Below are 21,586 nucleotides of genomic sequence, written 5' to 3'. Positions count from 1 at the left end.
CTTAAATCGTTAATATTTGTCCAGCAAATTTCTATGTTAAATCAGATTGGAAATGAGCATGTTAGTCTCTAATATTGAAATCTCTCACTTATTTGTCAGTTCCAATTTTGGGCAAGATGGCTCTTGCCAGAAATATGTTTAGAACTAGCATGTTTAAATACACTTGCAAGTAGAGAGGACTCTTGAGAGTTTTTGCAAAGTGCTGTTGTATAATGCAGTATGTGTATCTTCACAGTTTTCATAAAAGCGGATGCAATTTTCTAGTAATAACACTTCTTTCAAAGCAAATTTATTTTAAAAGGAAAGCATTTGGTTATGTCCAAAATGCTATTACTGATTTTATTCCTAATGCTTTACTTATAAAAAAACTAGACTGTGATATCTTCGTTTTATGCCATGAATGTCTCCTTACACTGTTTACAGTTTTTGTAAAGGAGCATATGTAAACTATGCTTAGACAGGAACAATTAAGTGGATATTTTTAGTCAAAATATTTACAGTTTAAAATAATGGATAGAACTTTTCAGTTGTAGAAATATAGTTTGCTTTTATTTGCACAACCCTAACTCCTAAAGAAATATAAATCTCCAGTCTACTCCTTAGAAAAGAAAGAAGAGGAGAAGATGGGTGAATGGGAGGAAGGTGGGAAGCAACTAAACCATGACATATTTCTGAAAAGACTTATTAGCCAGTGTTGCAGAACAGCTTAGTTAAGATTTCTGTGAGGGATGAGTTCCCTGCTTAAGAAGTTACACCAGAGGCTCAGTTGCCTGAAACTTGATGGTCAGCCCTTTAAAGGAGCTGGGCAATGACACAGAGACCGCTATGAACATGAGGGGGGGTCTTGAATAGACCCTGGGAGAAGACAAGGCTCAGGACTACCTTTCTGCTCTTGCTGAAGTTTGCATGAAGATCATTTGATCTGATTCTGGTATGATTCAGAATTGGTGGTGAACATTGCATGCATCCATTTTCCGTATACCAAATGCATAACCATGTCCTCTTACTGTATTTACTTCTGTACCAGCAAGTATGTAGATAAATCATAGGAGAATATAGCAATATTGGGAGTTTGGACAGAATGACACCAGCTCAGTTTCTCCAAATATGTTCTGTATGTCCTTTCTTTCCAATAGGTCAGAGGTATACTACTTCCTCTGTAGTACTTTGGCTAAGTTTAAGTATTTTTGGATGCTTAAGTCTTGTAATAGAAATTGAGTGCATTAATCACTGTAAGAACAAACACAATCTTTTTTCCTGTTACTCCTTGGGTATATGTTTGCCTGTATACTTGTACAAAGGGAAGAAAGAAATACTAGCAATATGGTTAGCAATGTGCTTTGATATTCCAGTCGCCTGTACTTCTTCTGTTAAACCTAGTTATCTATGGGGCAAAAGAGGTAGGTATGGAAATGTGTATATAGTGACCCTTGGTGGGGGGTACGCTTCCCAGCACACAGAAATGCTCCACTACCTCTACATTCTTTCCTTGGTACTTTTTTTTTTCTTTCCATTCCATCTGCAAAATTACTGTGGCTTAATTACCTTTCCTTGGCTTTTTGAAATGATAAGAAGGGCCAGGCAGCACGTCTGCCACTGTTTACAGAGGCTGGAACTAGGGAAGCACTGGCCTCTACAAGTGTGTGCTTGGGGTGGTCTGGGATTTGGTGCCAAATTTGTCTGTAGGCATTTGAGGCTAAAAAGCTTCAGATCCCCCCTTGCTTGTTCCGAGATGAAGAGGGTGTGCAGTGTTAAAAGTGCATACATTGCGGAAGTTATGACAGAGTTCACGTTTCTGCACAAGCATGGTTAATTACTTTAGTGATTCTAACATGATTTTTAATTTAAGTGTAACTGATAAAGCACTGGTTATCACTGGCAGTTGGTATGACACATGAAGACCCAATGTATATTCCAAAACTTTGTCAGATACGTCTTAATAACATTTTTTTTTCCATCTGTTTAAAGTACTATTTTCACATTACAGCCTTTGTTAGGATTTGAAAGCTCTTAATATTCATATGCTGAATAATTCCTGAGAAAATCTGTTCAACACTTGAACCTTAACTGGAACATTTAGTACTTTCTTGAAATCTCTCTTTGCAAACGTTTGTTTCTTTGGATGCAAAGGGCAGTAGAAAGGCTTATAAAAATCTTCTAGTAGCATTTGTGCTTTTATGCTGAGAACATTATTTTCCCCCTACACACATACTCTTTCTGTGCAGGAGGGAACGCTGCTGACATCTGTTTAGCTGAGCAAGTGTGCGCAGAACTCTGTGCCAGCCAAGTCAGCTGAGGGAGCCTGTGCGAAGCAGATGAGGGTGCAGACCTTTGAACAGAGAAACAGCGTCTTTGTGCAGAACGGGGGGGCCACAGCCTGGAGAGAGAGCAGCTACCAAAGAGGAGAAAAATAGAAGTGCCCAACAGCAAGGAGGAAAATGATTTAACAATTTTAAAAAAGCCTCATTTGGGGAAATAATATTATATTTGACATCCCCTCCTGCATAAGCTGAATACCATTAATTCTTTTTTTTTTTTGTAGAACTATTTGTGAACTGTGAGTAAGAAACTATAACAGTATAAAGTGATTTTTGCTGTGTGTCATTTTAATCTAGAAACTGACTTGTTTAAAAACTATTCAAGCGTGCAAGTCTTTTTAATTAGGAGTGGCGTGCTATGTCCATATCCTCTGCTGTTCTTAAAAGAACATTTCACTTCGTGCTTTGTTTTTTCTTCTTAAAACCCTGAGTCCCACTTTGCTGTAAGAGGTTTAAGATGCTTGTTTTGGAATTAAAGTGATTGGTAGAGGAATTGTGTGAATGTTTTGGACAGTGTTGCCCCTTACAGCGCAGTGAAGTACCTACCTGACACATCAAGGTGGGACAAAAAGACGACTGAGTATGCCCAGGGTATCTCAGAGGATGGTTTTCATCATCCCGGTTAGTTCGTTCTGGTTTTCTATTGAGATCTAACACGAGCTGCCAAACACTGCTTCACAGACATCTTGTGCCTGTCTCTTGCTCTTGTGAGTAATTTTCTTTATAGTTTTGATTGTGTACAACCAAATACTCTAGCTTTTGGTCCCTTCCTGTAGGATTTGTGTTTGTTCAGTGGTAGCTTTCTAAATGGTAAGCATCTTATTCCATGGATATTGACGGGGTCAACGGTGATGTTTTTGAAAGGATTGTCAGTGAAACAACAAGTTGTAGGTGTATTTATGCCATCCCTGTTCCTAGTATTCCGCTTTGTGAAGCGGGCTGGTTAACTGAAGCACAGAGAAATTCTCTGAAGATCACCCCACATCCAGTTGCTGTGTGGATCCTTCTAGCAAGAAATGAATGTCACTTCTGGATTTTATTATGTTGTCAAGTAGACAAGTGAGAGGGACCAGAATTACTACAGAAATAGGCAGCGATGTCTAATGCCAAAATACACTCCTTTATTGCTGAGATCCTGAAAGTTATAATTCCAATTGATGTGGAAATACAGGGTTTCTTCAGCATAAGGCAAACTGCGAGTGGCAGGCAGACTTACAGCCACTGTCCCTTTGAGACACAGAATGTATTGTAAAACGCAATTGGACTACCATATCATAAAGCTATGAAGTCTTCAGTAGGTAGCCTTTGTCCATTTTTTAATGCTTTTGATTATTTGTGAATTAAGAAAGCTTTTTGTTTTTTGCTACGATAATGAGGACATTATTACAATTTTAACATTCGTAGGTATTAGAACAACTTATTACAACTTACTACAATTTAACTTCAGTAAGTATTATAGGACAGTTGTACTTTCCAGGATAAGTTTTGAAAGCTGGCATTCAAAAAATTTCTATAAAAGTTCAAGTATTTCAAATAAACAAAATCCCAGTAATTATGTATACAGCCCAGTTAGGACTGCTGTTGAAGGAATAGAGAAGGAAATGTTGTGTCGTGTCATTGCAGTGGGGTGGAGTTGAAGCATCTTTCCACAGGGATTTTTAGCTACTTTTTACAAAATATTTGGGGTTTGTAGAATAGCCTTTGGGCACAAAAGAATTTAAATTGTCTTTTATACTATATGTAACAAATTATTTTTTTTTTTAACTGCGGTATCTTGTACCTCTGTGAATATATGCAATTACTCTAGAAAATATATTTTTTTTTTTTTAACTACTTGGAGGAATTAAGATGAGAAACATAACACATTTGGTAATAGGTATATACTCTCCTTTTTCCCAAACGTATATTATAAATACTTTTGGGGAATAATTATTAGAGCTATTTTGCTGTTTTCCTTTGATTGCTAATAATCTTCTTCTTCCCCTGGCTCCCTTCGTAGGCCCCTCCGGGATTAGTACGGAAAGGCTCTCTGCTGCTTAGTGACAGTGCTTCTGTGAACTCTTCTCTGCGGAGGATGAAGCGCAAAGCACCCTCACCACCCTCTAGAGCACCAGAAGATCAAAGTGAAAGCAGTAATGAGACTGGTAATCTTTTTATGCTGTTTAATTGGGAGGCAACAGAAAGTCTGGCAATTTGGCTAAACATAGAAATACCACCTTATGAGAGAAGAACTTCAAGTAAAAAATATGAGTGCCAAACATCTTCAGATTGTAAGGAGCAGTAATACTACTTTGAGATTGGCTCATGTAGTGTGAGAAAGCAGGCAGGTTTTAGGGCACACAGATCAGAAAAAAGAAAATACCAAACTAATTATGGCTAGGTTAACTATAGCAATTGTGTTTGTGTTAATCAAACACAAATCTGGTGTTTGATGAAGTTGATGAATTGATGATCATTGGTGAAACAATGATCTGGACAGACCGGAGAGTTGAGTGGAGGGGAACCTCATGAAATTTAACAAGGACAAGTATAGAGTTCTGCACCTGGGGAGGAACAACCCCATATACCAGTACAGGTTAGGGGTTGACCTGCTGGAAGGCAGCTCCATGGAGAAGGACCTTGGAGTCCTGGTAGACAGTAAGTTCTCATGGGACAGCAATGTGCCCTGGTGGCCAAGAGGGCCAATGGTATCCTAGGGTGCATTAAGAAGAGTGTGGCCAGCAGGTTGAGAGGGGTTATCCTCCCCCTCTACTCTGCGCTGGTGAGGCCTCATCTGGAGTATTGTGTCCAGTTCTGGGCTCCCCAGTTCAAGAGAGACAGCGAACTTCTGGAGAGAGTCCAACGGAGGGCTACGAAGATGATTAAGGGACTGGAACATCTCTCATATGAGGAAAGACTGAGAGACCTGGGGCTGTTTAGTCTGGAGAAGAGAAGGCTGAGAGGGGACCTTATAGATGTCTGTAAATATCTGAAGGGTGGCTGTCAGGAGGATGAAGCCAGTCTCTTTTTAGCAGTGCCCAGTGGTAGGATGAGGGGCAATGGGCACAAACTGCAGCACAGGAAGTTCCACCTCAGCATGAGGAGAAACTTTTTCACTGTGAGGGTGATGGAGCACTGGAACAGGCTTCCCAGAGAGGTTGTGGAGTCTCCTTCTGTGGACACCTTCAAAACCCAACTGGACGCGTTCCTGTGCAACCTGCCCTGGGTGATCCTGCCTTGGCAGGGGGGTTGGACCACATGATCTTCAGGGATCCCTTCCCCTTCCAACCCCTACCATTGTGTGATTCTGTGAATGAGATGGACATCTTGGGGTGGGGAGAAAAGATTAACTTCTCTGGATCAGAGAAGGTTTAATAGGAACAGGACTGAGAAGAAGAATTTTAGAGAAAGTTTTATATTGTTCTTTTGTAATTCTTCTGTTTGAAAAAAATTCAATTCTCTTTGGTTCAAAAATACCTCAGAGTTGAGACTAAATTATCTGGGAAATGTGACAATGAGCACTGGTTACTTAAGAGAAGGTGCATTTCTTGAAGAACTTGCCAGTCTGTAAGATCACAGTTTAACATTTTATCTAGACCTTTTGTTGGTGCAGCAGTTGAGAGGCAATTAAAAAGCTTGTTTCTTGACTTTTTGCAGTAACAGAATCAACAGAATCAGCCCCTACTAAAGTGGAAGAAAACAACACCGAAATGCAGTCTGAAACAGGTTGGTTCTTTTTCCAAACACATTGATAAAATCTACTTCATAGCAAGCTATAATAATTAATGGTAATAAATTACTATACTATAGATGTGTCCTAAGTATAGAATTATTTTTAACACTTCAGATCAATTAGCTTTTCCTCTGAAGTACAAATATGGCTTTCTAAAATAAAAATGTTTTATCTTTACTGTCTACAGATGCAAAATATATTGTACTGGTCTCTGTGCTTTACATTTAATACACTAAACATGATCCCTGTTTTCCCTCCTCACCCACAAGCTGTAGACAAGAACAAACCAGAACTTCTGTGATTTTTGTATACCTCATAACAAGCCTTTCAAAAGCTAAAACCCACTCTTGTTTTCAGAACCCTGCCTTGTGCTGCCCTTGACCTGCATAACCTAAGGGTAGGAGCAAATCTGTGCCTGCCTTTTGGTTTGCAGCTGAACAGCCTTTGAAAACATAAGCTGTAAATATAAACTGTATGCATAAATAGTTGTTTATACATTAAATTGAATCTTTTCTTGGGTGCTATGGAAAAATGTGATATATAAAAGTATAGCTGTTTAAAATACAATTCTTTAGCTACTGACCATAATACTTTTTTAATTTATGTACTTTTACTGTTAAGTACTGTTGTTTGTAAGCATAACACTGTAGGAGTCAGGTACAAGATACAGCATCTAGGAGTCTTCTAAAATTTAGAATTTTTATTCTAAAGTCTTTTAGAATAATCAGTGAAGCCTGGAAAAATCAATCTTCAATGTATTTCACTGAGAATGAAATATATAAACACTAAGCATGTGAAGTGCCACTGGCATTGTATGAGGCTAAACACTCAATTTCTGTGCTAGCTGACAGGAGCTCTTAAGTAATTTTCCAGCTATTTTATTTGGGATGCCAATCAAATTGGTTGGAGTGATAAAACACAAATGTACCCCCAACAAGGGTTGAAGAAGTCACTGGCCATCCTGTGTCTCTGACAAAAAGTGATGGAGAAAAAAACAAAACAACACAAAACAAAACCAGTAATGAGTAAATTTGCTCTTGGTTTCTGTTTAGGGCAATCTAGGTGAATTGTCAGAAAAGATCTTTCATAGAAATAATTTGTAACTTAGTAAATGAGAAGTATGAACCTATACTCAGGTTGAAGATGTAATGATGCTGTAACCTTTCCTTTTCCTCATTGTAGCAGATGAAGGAGGGTAGTCACTTCTAAGTGAATGGCTCTTAATGATGTTTATTAGTACTTAGTTTTCTGTGTTGAAAACTGTGTTTATCTACATGTGATGGGTCTAAGAGGATGAGCAATGTTATCATACTACGATTTAAAATCAAAGTTTTTTGTTCTCTTGAGCTTGTTTCTATCTTAAGATTGTAGCTCCATGCTAAAATTTCTGCATTTCCCATCGCTGTGATGTCCAAATGCTGCATAGATAAACAGCCCTGAGTTTCATAGAAATGCCTTGTTTTCTTTTCCATAGATGTAGGAACCTCTGCTTGAGGCATTTGAGTTTGTAATTAAATATTTTAATTTAAGCTGCAATGGAGAGAAAAATGTAATCATTTTCACTGGGCTTAGACCAGTCTGTGTTGAGTCCTGGGATTTATCTCTGCAGTTAGTGACAGTCTTCATTGTCTAGTTCTGGTGATGATGTCTCCATGCAATTTCCTTTGCTGATGACTTAATGCAATGCATTTTTTTAAATGTAGAGACAAGTCACATAGCACAGCTTCATTGCCGTTTTTCTTTTTCTGATGGGATACTGCTGCTCTCTGGTGGCATCTCTCAAACTGTCCTGAGGCCTATTTATAAAGGGGCCTTTTAGCAACGCCCGTCATGCTGTGAGAATCAATATTCACCTGCAGCAAAATAACTGCAGTGCACTTGTCCTATTCCTAGTCTGAAAGTTATGCAGATTTGGATATTGTTTTAAATAGATAAAATAGTTCAATATCTCTGTAATTGTTAAATGGGACATAATTCTATCTTTACATAAACTCAGTAGTTCTTTCTGTTTGGATTAATACTGCTTTGGTTGTCTGGCTTGTTGGAAGCATTGCGAGTTTTTGTTCATCTGTGACTGGCATTCCCAAAGGAGTTCTGTTATGCATTGCTACTTTAGCAAGTGTAATGTTACCTTCTGCCCTATAATGAACCATTGCAAGTGTTCAATAAATGTTATTTGGTGCCCAAGCAATGCATAGCTAATAGACATCAAGTGGAACTATGCTATATAATTTGAAATAGGCAACATTTCTGTTGTGAAATTACAGTTTTCCCATGGTATAAAAACAGACTGTACCGACAAAAGTAGTTTGAAGGCATACATCTACTAGAATAAACATTTAGAGAGAATTAATTTGAACATTTGGCATTATAAACATCATTTTTTTTTCTCAATTATGATTTTTGTTCCCCTTCCCAAAGCTTAATTAATGTTTTTTTTCCTAGGGAAGAGGGTGAAATGGTGCTTTAAAAACAAAAAAATTAAAAAACTACAGAGTTTTAAATAATTTCTTATCAAACAAATCCCTTGATATAATCTTCTTGGTTACAGTATCTTATAAGAACTGTTTTAAGGACTACAGAGTCAAGAGCAAAAATACTGACAGTTTTGCATGGTGTAGTCAGGCTTTCGGGCTTTGGTGTTTACAAGCAAAGGGCTCACAGAGCGGTGTCAGCCTGTTGTCTCTTGTGCAAAGAGTATTCGTACTGACTCAGAGGAGACTTGCAGTTGGTATGTCAGTCATCTTACCAGGTATGTCTTCATAACTTCATCCTGTAGGTTTTAACAATGTTCCCTTAGGGCTAATTAAAACTCAGTGACTAATGTTTGTAGAGAATAGATTATACACAGACAAAAATGAAACTTCTATTCTATATGTACTTACATATAGGGTATATAAGCAATAAGGCAACAGTATATAGCCAGTACTGCCATAAGTACTTCCTAGCAATATGTTGCATACAAAAACTCTAAACTAAGTGTTTGGAAACAAGTCATAAAATATGAGCTGTTCCTCTGGGGAGTTAACTGCATGATGTATGTGGAGGATGGCTGTTAAATGTTGTTTATGTATCAAACGCATTCAGACTTTATTCTGTTGCAGCAGTGGTGGCCCAGGTCTGCAATGAGATCCAGTAACAGATGAAAACCCACCAGTTGAAATTAACTCCAAGCAAGGCCGATATTATGCTGAGAAATGAAGTAGAGCACTTTTTACAAAGTGTGAGGGTTGTTTTTGTTTGGCATTACATATTTGTAGGTCAGGTTAGTCCACTCCAAAGCTTGGAAGTGTTCCTAGCACAGCAAAGGACAGACTTTCATGTAGCAGGAATGTCAGCAATGTCTCCAACCAGCCCAAGCTAAGTTTCCATCCCATCAGTATAGATACAACTCAGCCTTTGTTATACTTGTCTCCAGAGGAGAAGTGACAGAGATGACAGCCGGGCCTGGGCAGAAAGCCATAGCAACTCCAGAATGCTTCCATTTGTCTTGTCAGAAGTCCTGGCGGTGCTTTGTTGTATAATTCAGGTTTCCACAGAGTATTCAGACTGAAGGTCTTACTTAATCTTTGTTCCTGTGGCTGGTGATGGCTCAGGCCCATGGCATAATAGTTCTCATCAGTGAAGAAGACAGTGTTCTTGAGAGCTCCTTACGGGCTATGGAATAGTCTCAGCAGGTTTGATGTTGCCCACGTTCTGTTACGCTTTGTTTGTGCCTTGTGACGTATGTATTTATCTTTGCATACATTGTACTGCTATCACTAAAATAATCTCTCAGAGTATTAGGCTGCTGGCATGACTTTTTCCTAGATGGAGATGAAAGAGGTTGGTGGAGGGGGGGAAGGAAGAGAAGGCCTTTACTAACAGTATATTCTTAAGGAGTCCCTATAATAGCAGTGTGGCATATTGGTATGTACCTGTGCTTAAATCACATGGAAGGAGCTCACCTGCACCACTTTGCAGTCTTGCCCCTCTTTCCCTGGGGTTCTAAATCACCTCTGCGTTCAGCACCATGACACACGTCGATCACATTGCTCAATGTGTAACTACAAAGCATTATTACAAGAGTGCAATACAAAAAATAAGAGTTAAATAGTAAAGTGTTTGGCTTTTGTACTTGCTCTGTGACTGTGAATGGGTAACTTTGGTATTACTGGACTCTTAACTAACGAACCTGTTGTAAAAATCAATGTTTCTGTTTTGTACTGAGACGTTCTCCAATATATACAGTCCTCTGTTATGTTTTTATAACAGTGTATTTCTCTAGAAGTACTGGAAGCATTGTATGATACCAGTCTGTACAAAAAATGTCAATTTAAGATTTTGTACTCTGGGATCTGCTGCTTTCCAGCATTGCTTGCTTTAAGCCAGTATTTTTTTTTCATTGTTAGCCTTGGTTTATGCTTGGAAATTTACTGATACAACTTGGAAAAGTCTGAAACCTGACTGCCCAAGTGCAAGGCCTGTACCTAACTGGTATTGGTGCATGCAAAGCTGACAGGTATATCCTGCTCAGGTCAGGCAGAATGCAGCCGGCTCTGTTGTTGCCAGTAGCCTTCCACAGCACCATATTGCACTATATAGGTAAAATTACTATTTTCGTTCTGTTATAGAGCACAAGTTGCAAAGCCAAGAGGCTAATTGTATGGTCTACTTACTAATATTTGAAAAATGTGAATCATCATCTTGTCGTAGGTAGATTCCTGGCAGGGAAGTAATGCTGGAGATAGTTAATCCCTCTGGAAATCAAAATAGGTGGATTTATTAGTTTTATTTCAGGTACGCTGACTTATGTGTGTCCTAATGCAGTAACGAAACTTTTTAGCTGAACGACGCTATAGCTGAAAACTTCATTATTTTTACGGACTAACATTTTTCTGTGTACTTTGTGCACTTCTACTGTAACACAGGGCACTGCATAGGACACTTCTAACTGTGGTAATACACTGAGGATAATTATGGCAAATTTTTGATAGTGGCGAGCAAACTTGTTCAAACCATGGGCAAAACTGAGATTTGGTTTGTTCTTTAGTCCTCTAGCATGCTTACTCTGATATAAAAGGACCATGTATTTTAAACCTCATTCGAGAGCTAATGTAAGTATTAAGAAATCTGGGCAAAATTAACTGTCTGCCTCTCTGAAATTTGGGATTATGATATTGTTGAACATACTTTGATCTATCCTAATCCAGTACTTGGGTTAAACAAAGAAAATGTTACAGATGCAGAAACAGATGGACAGTAGCATATTCTCACGGGTAAAAAGAGAGAATTGTGAAGAACTAGAAAATATGGTGAAGTTAAAACTTTGAATTTCAGAGTCTTTTTTTTCTTTTCCTGAATTATGAAGAGAAATCTCCTCAGATTGCCTTCTTCAAACTACTTAGGCTGACTTTACAGACCCTTTGTATCTACATCCTGCATTGAGATATGTGGGTTGTTTTGTTTTGGTTTTTGTTTTTTCTTTCTGTGAGTGTAGGTGTAAGAAGCTCAGAATACAACCTGGAAGAAATTGATGAAAGGGAAGAGATGAGTGTGCAACAGAGAGAGGACAGTGGAAGTACAAATACCTCTCTTGGGACAGGAGAGGTTACTGCAGCCTTCAGCTCTGCTGAGGTACTACTGGAAACTGAAAAAAATGATTGTGCTTCATCAGCTCCAGTTCCTGGCAGTGTTTCTGTAGACAACTCACAAAGCCTCAAGGAAGAAAAACAAGAAAATATGAGCACAGATGGCAAGTAAGTACGTTTTGTGACAAAGAAAGGAGCACTGGGGAGGGAATGGGGGAGGCAAATAAAACATAGAGTGCTGTTTCATTGTGGAGCACAGAATAGAGAACTGAGAGAGGAATGAGCTTAATATGCTTAGCTTTCATCGTAGCACTCTGTGCACGGTAATTCATGAAGCTTTTCAACAAAAATGACAAAGAAGTGTTCTGCAGGGTATTCTGTTTAAGGCTCTCCTTCCTTACTACTCAAACAGCCAGACCCTAGAAAAGCTGAACCCAGCTCTAAAATACCCAGCATACTTACTAGAGTGGTGTGCTGTGAAAAGGTTTGGACTGATTAGTCAAATGAGGATTCACAATTTCACTCTTACAGTTGGAGAAACACAGGTAGATTGGCCATTTCTGTTCTTCTGGGCACAGTTATCTATTGCTTGCATATTTGTTTTGGTTTAAATTTTTCTTTTGTCTTTCCCTTATATGTTAGCCAGTTGTCTTGACCTGTCTTGATCCATCTGCTCTCAGGAAAACAAGTTAATTCTTCCTTTTTAAAGAATAAACACATTAGTTTTCTTAACCACTCTTTTTTTTGTTCTGGTGATGCTGTACCTTTGGCCTTCAGCATGTTTGCTAAAACTACCTGACTCAGCAGGTTTCCATCATGAGTTAGTGCCTGCATGAAATAAATGTTGGTTGTCCATAGAAGTCCCATTGTGTTAATGTAATTCACTACTTCTCTGTTCCCTGGGGCAACTAAACTGGCTACTGTTCCCAATTTAAATTGAAAGAACTATTTCAGTTATTGTACTGAAGCCAAAATGTGTGAATGCTGTAGTAGCCAAGAACTTTCACGGTAGCGTGGAGATCTTTGACTTGTATTTCAAGGGTCTGTTTTGTCAGTCCAGGGCCAAGCGGAGTTTTGCAAAAATCTTTGGTGCTTTGTCCTGACAAATATTGTGCCAGTTGCTTGGGTGTTTCTGCACTATGGGAATCTACGAGGAGGAGGATTAGCCAAATGTTATTTTTAAGTTGTCTTGAACTTAGGACTTAGCAGACCTGTGTTATTGGGCCAGTTAGGCCAATTGTCCTGGGGATGTTTCTCTCTGCCCCCCGCCAACTTGTAATAGCCTTTCATGGCCTATAATCCTGGTGGGGATCATCTAGCGTGCGCTGTACTCTACCTTTAGAGTTTAGCAGTCCTTTCTTTCCTGAAATATCACAGGGATTCCAAAATGAGGACTAGAGTTTCTCTGACATTATATTTCTGGAAACCTTTTGATAATTCAGATCTTTCATAAAAGATCTAGTTACTTTGAAGAACTGCTTTTTAATCAAACCAGGGATGTGTGTAATATTCCAGCCAAACCCACTGATTTCTGTAATGACACTCTGTGGCTCTGTTTAAATAAAACAGATCAGCCTGTTGTGAATGCTTGTTGTTCAGTCCTCAGCTATGTTCAAGGGGATGGAGATAAGCAAGAGTATGGAGTGCAGGACTGAGCTTTAACTTTCTTCCGACAATAATTTTGAGAGTGTATGCTCCTGTTTAGTGGTTTGTTGGACACTTACAGAATATATTGCACTGTACAAGCAACATGAGGATGGATGGTTATTGAGGAATTTACCATTTTAAATTATTCAAAGCAGATGTTTCCACTCAAGGCACCGGTTCCTGATAACTAGTACATTTGATGTGGCAAATTAATTGGAATCTTCATAATGCCAGTATTTGTAGCTGAAGCAAATACGTGTCTTAGACATGTAAGTTTGAAGTTATAATGCTTTTTTTAAAAAGAAGTTTTAAATATGTTGGCCTTTTTCACTTACCTTTTTAAGCCAGGTACTTAATATTTCCTCCCTAAGAGAGGAGGTTTTTTCCCAGCATTTTTGCAATTCTCTTGTCCACTACTGGAGAAGAGGAGGCTGAGGGGAGACCATATCACTCTCTACAACTACCTGAAAGGGGGTTGTGGTGACGTGGGTGTTGGTCTCTTCTCCCAAGTAACTAGTGATAGGATGAGAGGAAATGGCCTCAAGTTGCGCCAGGGCAGGTTTAGACTGGATATTAGGAAAAATTTCTTCACTGAGAGAGTGGTCAGGCATTGGAACAGGCTGCCCAGGGAGATGGAGGAGTCACCATCACTGGAAGTGTTCAAAAAACGTGTGGCTGTGGTGCTTCAGGACATGTTTTAGGGGGCATGGTGGTGTTGGGTTAATGTTTGGACTTGATGATCTCGAAGGTCCCTTCCAACCTTAGTGATTCTGTGATCCAAGGACAGAAATTTTATGCATTTGCAAATTGCTTGGTATGCAAGTAACATGTTTGATGACTATTTGTTGTTCTCAAGGTATTTCTTGAAAGGGACAGAATTTTTCTTTCCTATTGAAAAGTCTGTACTGCACAGTTCATAGTTTATATTCAGTCTCATGCGGCTTCCTGGTATATCGTGTCGGAGACAAAATCAAGGACACGTTTTAAATGTTGGGAATGTCAGAAGTCTTCACACTAAGAACACTGTTACCTGAATGATAAACCATCATCTTTGTGGCTTCACTGGAACTGAGTTGTTACTGGAAAGGGGCTTGTTCGAACTGCACGAGTAAACAAAAGGAGGGGAAAAAGGGAATGGAAAACTGGTCATCTGCTTGCACAGAAGAGAGTGAAGCTGCATGCCATTTTGGTACAATATCATAGCAGCATTTCCTCTTGTTTTAAAGAAAAAAAAATCTATTCTGTTGAGTACTCCAATGTTTGGCAGAGTGATTCTATTTTGTCCATCTGTGTTTGGAGAATATTGCCAGTTCTCTTGCATCGTTTCTTGTGTTTACTGAAATGAATGATACCAGCATATTTAATGTACTGTTGTGCTTTACAGAGGACTACAGACTAAGATAAGCAGTGAGCAAGCTGCATTTGAAAAAGACAGGAAGCCTAGAATTTTGGATCAAAATAAAACTGATGGTGAGTAGTTCCCACTCATTTCTAATACCTTAAAACAAGGTTGAAGAAAACTTTTCTATTCCTTTGGAAAAAAATGACAATACAGTCAACTCTGGAATTGCTATCATCAGATTATTTCCTTTATGCTTTCTCTAACTCTGATGTATCTTCTTTGAGATGAGGTGACAAGGATTGACTGCAGTTTTGGGTTTTTATTTTTAATATTTTTTATTACTTCTAATAGCAGTAGTCAAAGCTGCTTCGTCGGGCAGTATGAGTGGAGCAGTGCTGAGGAGAGGGAAGGCTGGTAACAGAGGCTATCTTGCCACGTGGTGTGACATGGGCACTGCACTGCAGTGGGGCAGGAGAGGCCATCAGTTGTTCTTCACTTACAAAATTAGTATGAGTTTTCTGCATGAAGATACAAATACTTTTAAACACAAATAGAGCAAAGTGACAGGCTGATCGGAAAAGAAATGATGGCATCCTGTGCATCTAATGGTTCATAATTTTTTCCGTGGATTTAGTGACATGACTGATTTATTTTACCCTTTTGTGACACTGATTTTCAGATTTATATATTAGGCCTTCCATAGTCTTTTATATTCAGTATAATTCTGTTTTTAAATCATAGCATACTGCATGAGTCCTGTTTATATGTGACATAAGTTTTAACTGCCATTTTATAACATATTTGAAATGAGGAGAAACTTTTTTTAATTTATTTTTTTTCAAAATACCACTCCAAACAATTATTCCTAAAGAATTTAATTTTTATCAGACCTGCTAAACAGTTGGAAAAATAGAGTTGGAAAATTGCTGTTGTCAGTATGTTTTCCAATTGTTCCCTTGTACAAATACATAAGGTGTAGTTGACAAGTAACATTTGTAATGTTAAACTAAAGAAGAGAAGCCACAAAAATGTGGAACTAAATAAAAACTGCATCTAACTTAATATTGAATAGTCCTTGAAATCTTAAGTCACTGATGCCTGTATAATCAACTGAAATTCATTAGCACTTTCTTGATGATTCTAGAATAGATTTTTCTATTAAGTTGATGTATGACACCAGTAGCCTGTTAATTAAGGAAGAATACCTGAGTTAGAATACTATTATTTGGCAATATTAGTCAAACATAAGTATATCTTTAGCCTTTAAAAGTAAGTGCTAAGAAAATTTTAATATCAGTGAGGAGCCAGTCCTTCTAGTCCATACATTGGATGTGGGTCTTTGTGATGTAATGGGGAAAGTTTAATCTTTTTGGGGTTTGTATTAATTTTGGAATCTCTCTTTGACTTAAAGATCACAGTGATACAAAACTCTTTCCAACAGCAGAAGAAGAGAAAGAACTTCTGTCAGCCGAAAATAAAACAGTAGATTTTAGAGAAAATAACAAGCTTGAAGTTGACAGACTATCAAACTGCCAGGCACGTAAAAATGACATCTCAGTAAGTCATAGGAATTATCCTTATCTGATTCCAGAAAAGCAAGATCAGAAAACAAATCAAACCAGCTTGGACACAGTAAAAACTCAGGATGTTGCAATCCAGACAGGTCCATCGGATAGCAATTTGGGAAGGACTACACAGAAACAAATCATTGTTCCTCAAGGTTGTGAATCATCCCCGTTCAGAGGACTGGTCCCTCAACACAACACAGATACAAACAACCCCCTTCTTCAAGTGATGCATGGAATACGAGAGGATGAAGATACTTCAACAGAACAAAATCTTGAGAGACAAGAAGTTACCCATGAAAAAATAATTCCCATAAAAGATCAGAGTCACATTTGTATAAATGGCAGTAATTTTGCTTCACCAGAAACAACTGCAAAAACTCCAGATGGCTCTCCTGTAAAGGGTTACCCTCATTATAGACAGGACACCAAACCTAAACCCAAGCCCGCTAATGAAATTACAAGAGATTACATACCAAAAATTGGAATGACTACTTATAAAATAGTGCCTCCAAAATCCTTAGAAATAATGAAGAGCTGGGAATCAGAAATTCCATCAGATTATAAGGATCAAGAGGTATCCACTTTGGAAAACTGTCTGAAGCAGGAAGACCCCAGGGGATTCATAGTGCAAGCTGAAATTCCTCATCTTCCAAAAAGTGTGGGTCATTTACAGATTGGTTCACAAACTGAACCTGCAGCAGCAAATGATCTGCTGCACAGAGTGAACAGCATTTCTGAACGTGTTGTGACGTCTGGAGCTGAGATTACTACTGAGAGCAATCGGACAGAAATAGAGTCTTCCAAACAGCATGTCCCACTGATGCTAAGCTTAGATAATACAAATGCTTCCTCTGAGACTCAGGACAAGTCAAATGCATTAAGTCCTACAACGAAGCCCAGTTCTTTTTATCTGCAGATGCAACGAAGAGCTTCAGGGCATTATGTGACATCCGCAATTGCCAGAAGTAGCGTTTGTGCTCCTAATTCCATTCAAAATGAAGCTAAAAATACAGAGGTGGGAAAAAAAATCTCATCACCTGATCCATCGTCTTTGTCTTTACATAAAACAAGTACTTCATCTCCTCCAGCAGATGAAGAAAAAGTTGATGATGAAAAAAAAATTGAATCCTTCCCTTCTCCTGTTAAAAGCAATAAGCCTTCAAGTTTCCCCTCCTGTCCACCAGCACCGTTGAACCTAAGAACTCTAAGAACTTTTGCAGTTCCAAAGCCATACTCCAGTTCAAGACCATCCCCTTTTGCTCTTGCTGTCTCATCTGCAGTCAAAAGGTCACAGTCGTTCAATAAGACGCGTACAATCAGTAGCCAGGCACCGAGAGAGGAATTTCCTGTTGAACTCTCCACTGCCACTTCGGCAGCTGAATTCGCCTCAGCTACCTCCGTGCCTCAAGTGAAAAACTTTTCCTTACAGACCATAACAGGGGTGTCACAAAATAGTCTAATGGATAAGGTAATCTTTATTTCTAATATGGGTTGACTGTCGATCCACTGCCATCTAGTGTGACTAGTCTAGAGGCTAGTTTGTGAACTGCTCCCTGATCAGAAAGCGCTGTATTCACACAGCGTAAACACCTTGTGGTGTCTAGCAGTAGCACAGCATCATAATGAAATGCAGGAATACAGCGAAAGTTGAAGGTTAACACCTCATTCACATTATTGGAAATACTTATTTATTGCCGTAACTAGCATCCCCTACTTCGAAGAATAGTAAATGGAATCATTTATACTGTGTATACCTATTTTTATGTTCGTGGTGCTTATGACTTGTTCTTTATGGTTCTGTGTGTTAATTTCTTAAACGTAATTCTGCGTATTGTGATCAGTTTGGCTTCAAGTGGTCATGGCACAAACACTTGAATGGGGCTATAACATTTTGCTGGCATAATTATGTGAGGAAGAAACTATGTGCTGTAGTGGAAGTGTGGCTGATCTCTGAAATCTTGAATGAAGCAAACGCTGGAATGGTGGCAGTTTGAGATGCAACCTTGTACCAGGTTGCATAGTTTTCCATTTATGGCTAATTCAGATTAAAGGTTTTTGTTTTGTTTTTCCTCCCGCTTCCTCCCTTTACAGAAAGGCAGCGATGTGAATAGTGAGCAGAAGAGTCAAGCGCAGTCAGGTGCTTCCACTGCCCACCCACCCCCTGTCACTAAGAGACAAACGGCGATGACGTTCCAGCGCTCTGACCCAGAACAGATCCACCAGAGCCTGCTGGCTGCAATCCGCTCTGGAGAAGCTGCTGCCAAATTGAAAAGGGTGAGTTTTCATCATTGTATCCATAACAATGAACTCATGGTGCTTCCTTCAAAATTACCATATTGGTGCCTGACACCAGAAGCGGTGAGCGTTGGCCCAAAGTGCTGCCAGGACGTCTCTTTAACAATGGGAAGGGAGGTGGGGAAGAGAGCTCAGTTTTGCAGAATAAACTGATGAATGCACACACAAAGCTTCAGATGTCCATATTTTCAAACAGTGCAAATCCAATCAGAAATCCTCCTGAAATGAATTAAAAATCTCTAAGGTATCAATTAAGTATCTCTTTGATAAAATCAGGAACATATTTAATTACTTGTTTGTGTGGTTTGAAGTGGTATGGTTTTAGACACATGCTAAGCAGCTTCACCCTTCACCCTGAAGTAGCTGCAATCTTTTGCAGGCAGATAACACATAGAAGCTCTGAAGATTTTACTTTTCTATTTATTAAACTCTATCAAGTCCTTAATTCTGCTTAAATGTACTTGAAGCCTCCTGCCCTCCTGCTGCTGTTTGGTATCATTAGTAAGATATTTCTCAATGTTTTGTCAACAGTCCTGGTAGGACCATCTTCCCCCACCCTCTCAGGTTAAAACTGTGGCTTGATTTTTCTTTTCTCTCTCCTAAAACTCACCTATACATCTCTCATTGGGTAAAACATTGCACACTTTAAAAATCTGTACTGTTTTAAATTTATCACTAGACAATGTAATGGCAGCCTCACACAAAGCTTTCTTGATCTAGCATTAGTATTTTGCATTCTTTATAGAGGAGTAATTTCTCATTGCAGAAGGTTCAAGAAATTCAGTAGGTTTTGTTTCTCTTCCCTTTCCCACTTGAAACTTGAAAAAATGAAATAATGTGTGGTGGGTGGATGTGAGGGGGTGTTTTGAAGGTTTTTTATGGAAGTCTTTGATTCCCTAGGGTCAAAATCTCAGTGGATGGTCAGATATTAGGGCAATCCCATTTCATATGTAGGGTTTTGTTTCAGTGTAGCACTGTGACAGCCTCTCTGAGACTTGTGGACCTCCCGTCATTTCTACACTGAATAGGAAGATTCAGTTTCCCGGACAGGTTACAAGCATGCTCAAGCAGTTTTTGACCTTCAGTCAGTAAAAGTGGTACATAATGCACTGTAGTATTACTTTCAACTACATGTCACTAACCACAGCTACTTTAAAAACAGGATAAGATTATGCAAATGCTGTATTGTTTAGAGTCACTTGGAGGTCAAATCTGTCTGTTCTACCAGAAATATTGTTTGGATTTTACTTGCATAGATTTTTTTATTAAGGTGGGGTTTTTTCCTCCAATGCATAATTACATTCTGAATAATATTGAACTTTATTTATTTTGCATAGTGTGTGAACTTTGTTTTATGATTCTGTGGGAAATATGCATAGGCGTGGCTGCTGGCACAGTAGCTTGTAACTGTTTTAAAAAATAAAGTTCATAATGTGCTTTTCAAAATTGAAGAAATCTATTTCTACTAGAAAAAATACAAAGAAAAACTTCATTACATAGTTATTCATTCTTTTCTAATAGAAATGTTCATAGGGTAGATTTGACCTATATAGTCTTTATCGGTCTAGGTACAAAAATGGCATGGGGAAGAAGAGGAAGATGATGATTGAAGTCCTTTTTCCCCTCCCTTTCTCTACTGTGGGCAGGAGATGCTCTGTCTCAGTATAGTTGAGGCTGGGTGTGAGGAGAGTGCTGTAGTTTTTCAGGAGAAATTGTAATAATGAAGATGCTGTAAGCATAAAGAAAAGGTGCAACACGGAAACCTGAAACAGGCTTAAAAAGAAACCTGAAGCACACAAAAAATGCAATGAAGAACCCACTGAAATTTTGCCAAACATAAAATTGTACATGCTGTTCTCTTCACTCTCACTTACCCAGAGCACATATGCTGTGGTGCAGGTATGTCTGACAGCAGAAAGAGAGGTTTTTTGGCCTATGGCAAGTTTAATAAAAACATGGTCTCATTTTATGTTTCACGTGGGGAGCTGGCAGTAGTAAGACAAATGGAAAAATGGAGCGTTTTGTATCAATAACTTATTAGCACCCAAAAGTGATTTCCAGTACTGAAAGGACTTTTTAAATGCCTTCACCTCCTAGCTGCCATTATCGTGCTGTGCTCAGTAAAAGGAGTAATTTTTGATCCATTTGAATTGTGAAAGACATTTGATCCATTTGAATTGTGAAAGACATCTGTCAGGTGTTTGCTTCTCTTTTTACCTCTTACCGTACTCTCCCTTCTGTCAGCTCTGTGAGGGAATCATTAAAAAAAATAAAATGCTGGCACCACTACCCGAATTCTTTATTTCTTTCCCCTGTTTGACTTAGTATGTTGTGAGCATGCAATGCTGAGATCTGTGGGCTTTTGTGTTGCTGGCCTTTTCTGTTCAATAGGGCCCTCAGTAATTACTAACCTAAAATGGGTCAAGTGAGGTTTCTTTTTAACCATTTTTCTCTTCAGAATGTTTTCATTGTGTTTAGTAAACTGCGTGCTGTGGTATGTGGTTCGCATGGCTGTGGAGCATCCACAGCTCCTGTTAACTCCAAAAGGAGTTGTTGGTTTATGCAGCTCCCCTGAAAATCAGGTCTTTGCTATCTAGCCTAGAAGTTATAGTTTGCTCCTGATAAAAGAAACATTACCATGGTATAAAGGATTGTTAGAGATTTTGTTAGAAATCAGCTCTATTCAATATTTAATAAGAAGTCTTTGGTTTAGTCATGTTTTTTCAAATATTTCTTTGCAAGCAGGTCTGGAGAAGGACTAAAAATTGTGCGTGTTTTGAATAGTTATATACAGAATTTTTAGATAGAACAAAATATGTTTTTAAGTAATTTCTTATATTTCCACTTCTGTAGCATATGTGTGTTGTCCAGAAGTCATATAGGAGGTCTTTTACTGCAATAAGAAAAATGCTAACTGAAGTAACAGTATTTCTGTTTCCTTCAGGTAATACTGTGTAACATACTACAGAGAGAAGAATCTGAAAAGTTAGCTTAATATTTCTTTTTTCTTTTTTTCTCTTCCCCTCCCCCCCCCCCCCTGCCTCCAGGTTGGTCCTCCATCAAACACCGTATCGGTCAATGGAAGAGCCAGGCTTACTCATTTGTATTCCACAGAAGCAAAAGCTAATCACTAG

At 38.6% G+C, this 21,586-nt stretch overlaps 1 protein-coding gene across 1 annotated transcript in view; it reads left to right on the top strand.

The window, feature by feature from the left end:
• COBLL1 (cordon-bleu WH2 repeat protein like 1) overlaps positions 1–21,586 on the top strand; it is a gene marked incomplete at its 3' end in the record, with an annotated part of 84,618 nt that extends 63,032 nt beyond the window's left edge. Inside the window, exons 8-14 of the mRNA XM_082001863.1 lie at positions 4,318–4,462; positions 5,955–6,023; positions 11,510–11,768; positions 14,632–14,717; positions 16,001–17,625; positions 18,249–18,431; positions 21,500–21,586. Of these exons, the coding sequence (XP_081857989.1) occupies positions 4,318–4,462; positions 5,955–6,023; positions 11,510–11,768; positions 14,632–14,717; positions 16,001–17,625; positions 18,249–18,431; positions 21,500–21,586 (2,454 nt within the window). The remainder of the gene's footprint in view (positions 1–4,317; positions 4,463–5,954; positions 6,024–11,509; positions 11,769–14,631; positions 14,718–16,000; positions 17,626–18,248; positions 18,432–21,499) is intronic.

Source organism: Phaethon aethereus (genome assembly GCF_964289735.1).
Source record: "Phaethon aethereus genome assembly, chromosome: 6".
Taxonomy (NCBI): domain Eukaryota; kingdom Metazoa; phylum Chordata; class Aves; order Phaethontiformes; family Phaethontidae; genus Phaethon; species Phaethon aethereus.
The sequence above is the reverse complement of the archived record's forward strand: the minus strand, read 5'-3'. Positions and strand labels throughout refer to the sequence as shown.